Source organism: Tupaia chinensis, unplaced genomic scaffold (assembly GCF_000334495.1).
Source record: "Tupaia chinensis unplaced genomic scaffold, TupChi_1.0 Scaffold000561_1, whole genome shotgun sequence".
NCBI lineage: Eukaryota > Metazoa > Chordata > Mammalia > Scandentia > Tupaiidae > Tupaia > Tupaia belangeri.
In genome coordinates this window covers 3,849,345-3,854,633 of record NW_006160074.1, presented here as the reverse complement: position 1 = coordinate 3,854,633, position 5,289 = coordinate 3,849,345, and the positions used below count along the sequence as shown (strand labels likewise).

Here is a 5,289-nt window from a genome sequence, read left to right as displayed (position 1 = left end):
CGATTTTTTTTTTTTTTTTTTTGCAATTTTTTTTTTTTGGCTATAGGACGAGTGTGATTGCCAGAAAAAGACACAGAGACAGAAAGAGAGAAATCACTCCCCAGGGGGGGTAGCCATGCCACAATCCCTTCTCCTCCATTCTCTTCTTGGGATCTTGGGCACGCACGCACACGCGCCTGGCGTGATTTTAAGCCACCAGGTCCAGGACTTGAACTGCAGTTAGACTACATGAGAGTACAGTGACATAGCCATTACGCCAACTGCTGGTCCTAGCAGGCACTGTCTTAATAAGCATTTTCTTTTCTTTCTTTAAAATTTTTCTATAGGGTACATATGCTCACCAGAGAAAGAGACAGAGCTAGAGAGAGAGGGAAAGTGGGAAATCCTCCCCTAGGGGCGATGGCCCCGCCATTAATCCCTTTTCCTCCCCTCAATTTTCCTCTCGGACTTTTCCCACACAGCTCAGCGTGTTCTTCAAACCACCGGGTTAGGGACTCAAACCGTGCAGCTGGCTATGTGGGATCCAGCTGCCTTAACCTCTGTGCCATCTGCTGGCCCAGCATTTTTATCTCGAACCCACTTCGTATGAATGACAAGCCTTTGCAGTGGGAGCTGCTGTCACCAGTCCCGCTTTACGGATGAGGACACCTCGGGGCTATGCGGCTGAGGAACGGCAGTACCAGGACATGGGGCAGTGGGCCCTGGGGTCTGTCCCTGGCAGGGATGCTCTTGATCCATTCGCCTTGGGGTAATGGGCCCACACACCCCCAGGCACAATTTGCTGTCAGGTGGACATTTGAACAGGGCTTGGGCACCCCTGAGGTTCACCGAGAGTTGAGGGGGGGACAGAAGGGCTGTCATTGTGCTGGGGGAGGGGGAAGGCACAGGAGCCAGCCAGGGACCATGTGGCCCTACCTTCTTCCCTAAGAGACCTCAGCTCCCTGGAATTTGTCTATATTTAGCAGATGGCTAGGCAAGAGGCAGATAAGCGGGGTCTGGGGAGGGGGACGTCCCATATATAGTCAGAGCGACAGGACCCCGCTCAGTCCCTCTTTGGGTGACCTGTGTCTGTCTGGGGCCCTGTGAGACCGCTCTCAAGATGCCTGAGCCAGGAAAGAAACCAGGTAGGTCCCGTCTGGGGTCGGGTCAGAGCCTGAGCATGGGGCGTGGGGCAGGGGGTGTCTGCAGTGGGGACAGGGCTAGGAGGGAATTCTCCAGGGAGTTTGTGGGGACACTGCATTGGAGTGCCAGGGCAGGGGGACCAGTCCTCCTGGGTCCTTTCCTGATTCTCAGCCCCTTTCCCAGCTCTCTGATGAAGTGAGGAGGTAAGCCCAGGGTCAGGGCGCCCAGAGAGGGGAGCGCACCAAGGCGGGAAGTGCCCAGGGCCATCCCCCATTCTCAGAGCAGAGGGGAGTCCTTCCCCGCCCCACTCCTTTGCAGCAGGGATCCTGGCAGGCAGGAGCCATGGGCCAGACTCCCTGACACCCCTGGACAGGTCCTTGCCTTTGGGGGTCTCGGTTCTGGTTCCCCAGCTGCATGGTGGGGAGGGTGGCGGATCCTTCCAGCTGTGACATCATCTGCTTCATGACCTTGTGCACAGGCACGACCCCACATTCAGGAGAGGACAGTCAAGAGGCCCCTGAGCCCTGGCCAAGGGCAGAGAAGGTCATAGCCCAGGGTCCTGGGGCTGCACTGTGCCCTTCCGGAAGTTTCCAGGGCAGGCATCCAACCCTCCTCCCCAACCCCCTTCGGTGGCCCGTGTTATCTCAGGCTGATTCTCAGGCCGAGGCCCTTGACGGACAAATTTAGCCACATTCCAAGTAGGCCAAGGGCCCATCCCCTGCTGAGGGCCCCGATGGCGTGTGTGTGGGGGGTAATCGTGTCCCCGTACAGGGCACACAATCGCCCACGTCTTGCGCGGAGACGAGGACTCCTATTGGCTGTGTGATCTTGGACAAGTCACTTGGCCTTTCTGAGCCTTGGTGTGCTCAGCTGAGAAACGGACTCCCTCACGAGCTGTCAGAGTATTACAGAGGCGGTGCCTGCGAGCGTTCAGGGTGTTTAATAAGAGGCCGCCGGGGCGGGTGCACGGGTGAGCCAGGAGCCCTGCAGCCTCCATGCGGCCCCTTCAGTCTCAGCCTTCAGCAAGAAGCCACGGTCGATGGAGGTGGCCACGGGCAGCCCCGCGGTGTTCGAGGCCGAGACGGAGCGGGCAGGGGTGAAGGTGCGCTGGCAGCGTGGCGGCAGTGACATCAGCGCCAGCGACAAGTACGGCCTGGTGGCCGAGGGCACGCGGCACACGCTGACAGTGCGGGATGCGAGCCCCACCGACCAGGGCTCCTACGCGGTCATTGCGGGCTCCTCCAAGGTCAAGTTTGACCTCAAGGTCACGGAAGCAGGTAAGATCCCGGGCGGGGGTGGCCCAGACCCCTCCAGGAGCAGCCGTGACACTGTCTCAGCTTGGGCCGTGTGCTCTGTCGGGAAGGTCCTCTCGCCCCTTGCTCAGCAAAGTCTGTCCGCTCCCCACGTGCTTCCCGGCCCGTTCCAGCCGTTGTGGAAGTGGGAGGATTCAGATGTGAGAAGGCCCAACCCCCCTCCTTGCAGTGGAGACCCCCAGAGACAGCTGCACACGCAGAGCAACTCGACTGCTGTGTGCTGGCGGTGCGGGGGCGGAGGTGGGGTGAGGAGGGAGTCCAGCCTGGCCTGGGCCTGGGATGCAGGGAGGGCCCCCAGAGCTGCTGAGAGCAGACGCACCGGGACTAGAGACAGTCTCTGAGGGTCGGAGAGGGTGAGATGCCGGATGGCTCCAGGACAGGACAGACGGACGTGGCTGGCTTTGGTAGGCAGTGGTTCATGGGGCTGACGCTCAGGAGAGAAGGGTAGAGGGGAGGGGGTCTCTGGTTAGAAGCTGCGCCACGACCCCTTGCCCGACCCCCTCCAGAGAAGGCAGAGCCCGTGCCGGCCCCTGCAGAGGTCCCTGGAGCCCCTGGAGAAGCCCTGGTCTCAGCCACTGAGCTGGAAGGAAGCACCCCAAGTTCCGAAGGTGAGGGACACTGGGTGGGGAGGAATGGGGCTGGCGGGTAGGGGTGTCCTGGGCGGGTCTCAGAAGCCTCTGCCCACAGGGTCAAGCTCCGCAGCCCCTGATGGTCCTGTCCCTGGGTGCCCTGGAGCACCCGATGACCCCATTGGCCTCTTCGTGACGCGGCCGCAGGATGGCGAGGTGACTGCGGGTGAGTGTGGACCACTGTGCCCAGGGGTAGGGTCGGGAGGGAGGCCGCAGGGCAGCCTGTCACCCTCTCCTGCAGGCGGCAGCATCACCTTCTCGGCCCGCGTGGCCGGAGCTAGTCTCCTGAAACCGCCCACCGTCAAGTGGTTCAAGGGCAAGTGGGTGGACCTGAGCAGCAAGGCGGGCCAGCACCTGCAGCTGCACGACAGCTACGACCGGGCCAGCAAGGTGGGGCCGTGGGCCGGGGCGTCTGGGGGCACGGGGATGCTCTGGGACACGTGACACTGAGCCACACGGAGGTGCAAGGAACAGGCGTGGGGGTGCTAGAGGCTGGAGACGGGGCTGGGTGTTCAGGCGAGGCCCAAAGGAGGGCTATGGGACATGTGGGTTGGGAGGACGTGATAGTCTCGAGGGGGCCTAGTGAAGTTTGGAGGGCCCAGGAGCTCAGGAAGGCTTGGGGAGCCACGAGGCACGACAGGCACCCACTAGGAGGTTGTCGAGCCCCTAAATGGGTGGGCGTCAGGGGCCAGGGACCCTCAGGGGTAGAGCAGAATAATTCCTCATGACACAGGCAGGAAAGCAGAGCTTGAGGGATTGTCACTGCTCCACGGTCACTGAGAGCCAGGCCGGGGCCTTGAGCCTTCACCTCTCAGCCTCTGCTCCCAGCCTTCTCCAGTGCTGGGCCAGGCAAGGGCCTTCGGCAGGACGGGCGGCATGTCCAGCTGGACAGGCTGTTGAGTCTCCTCTGAAGAGCTCGCCATTGGCCTTGGAGCCATCACAGAGTTGCATTTCATCACAACCACAGGCCAGCAGATGGCAGTCACGGTCTTTTTTTAAAGAATTATTTTAATTAATTTTCTTTCTTCTTCTTCCTCTTTTTTTTTTTTTTTTGAGAGGTTTTTGCCATAGGGCGTGTGTGCTCACCAGACAGACAGAGAGAGACAGAGAGACAGAAAGAAAGAAATCACCCCCCTGGGGGGGATGGTCATGCCGCAATCCCTTCTCCTCCATTCTCTCAGGATCCTGGGCACGCACGCACACGCGCCTGGCGTGAGTTTAAGTCACCGGGTCTGGGACTCGAACCGTGGTCAACTCATGGGAGTCCAGCGACATAACCATTATGCTAACTGCTGGTCCCATATTATTATTATTATTTAACCTGACTAGAGAGAGAGACTCTGGGACTCGAACTGTGGTTAGCCATGTGGAAGTCCAATGCCTTAACCACCACACCACTTGCTGGTCCCAGTAGTCATGGTCTTGAGAAGGAGCCCCATTTACAAATCACACTAACGCCCTGCTTGGGTTAGTAACCTTGAGGGAAAGGGTGGTGGGCATTTGTCACTCCTGGTCTCCTCCTGGCCCCCATCCCCTCTGACACCCACCCCCAGGTCTACCTGTTCGAGCTGCACATCACCGATGCCCAGGTGGCCTTCTCCGGTGGCTACCGCTGCGAGGTGTCCACCAAGGACAAATTTGACAGCTCCAACTTCAACCTCACCGTCCACGGTGAGAGCCCTGGCGTCCGTCCTGGGCTCGGGCTCCAGTGGGTCCTGGAAGCCACGCCTGCCTCCATTTCCCAGTACGACCAGGATGCCCTGCCTGGCCAGACCTCCGCACTGACCATGTGCTGGCCCTGCTCGACGGAGGCTCCCGGGACGCAGTGGGGCTTGCGGCCGAGTCAGGGTCTCCTGGGGGGCTCTGTGGGGGTCGTCTTGGTACCTTGGCCCTGGGAAAGACTGAGGTGGATCCTGGGGAAGATGCCCGTCCTCAGGGCTCACGGATAGGCAGGCGCCCCAGCACCAGCTTCTCAGACGACCCCTCTGGAGCCCCCTCCCTGACTCCTCCCTGTCTTTGAACCCAGAGGCCATTGGCCCTGGAGACCTGGACCTCCGATCCGCTTTCCGCCGCACGTGAGTAGCTGCCTCTTCTTGGGCCGGGGGAGGCCAGTGCTGGAGTCGGGGGACCCTCGGGATCAGGGCTGAAGTCTGCCGGGCAGGGCGAGCAGGGCGCCCCGTGCAGGTGAGGATACTGAGTCTACCCACAGGAGCCTGTCCGGAGGC

The 5,289-nt window shown here is 60.6% G+C and overlaps 1 protein-coding gene across 1 annotated transcript in view; it reads left to right on the top strand.

Annotated features, from left to right (window-relative positions):
* The first annotated feature begins 1,004 nt into the window (after nucleotides 1–1,004).
* MYBPC3 (myosin binding protein C3) overlaps nucleotides 1,005–5,289 on the top strand; it is a 25,026-nt gene continuing 20,741 nt past the window's right edge. The window contains 7 exon segments of the mRNA XM_006157808.3: nucleotides 1,005–1,124; nucleotides 2,133–2,399; nucleotides 2,942–3,043; nucleotides 3,123–3,230; nucleotides 3,306–3,454; nucleotides 4,618–4,735; nucleotides 5,091–5,139. Of these exon segments, the coding sequence (XP_006157870.1) occupies nucleotides 1,100–1,124; nucleotides 2,133–2,399; nucleotides 2,942–3,043; nucleotides 3,123–3,230; nucleotides 3,306–3,454; nucleotides 4,618–4,735; nucleotides 5,091–5,139 (818 nt within the window). The 5' untranslated portion in view covers nucleotides 1,005–1,099.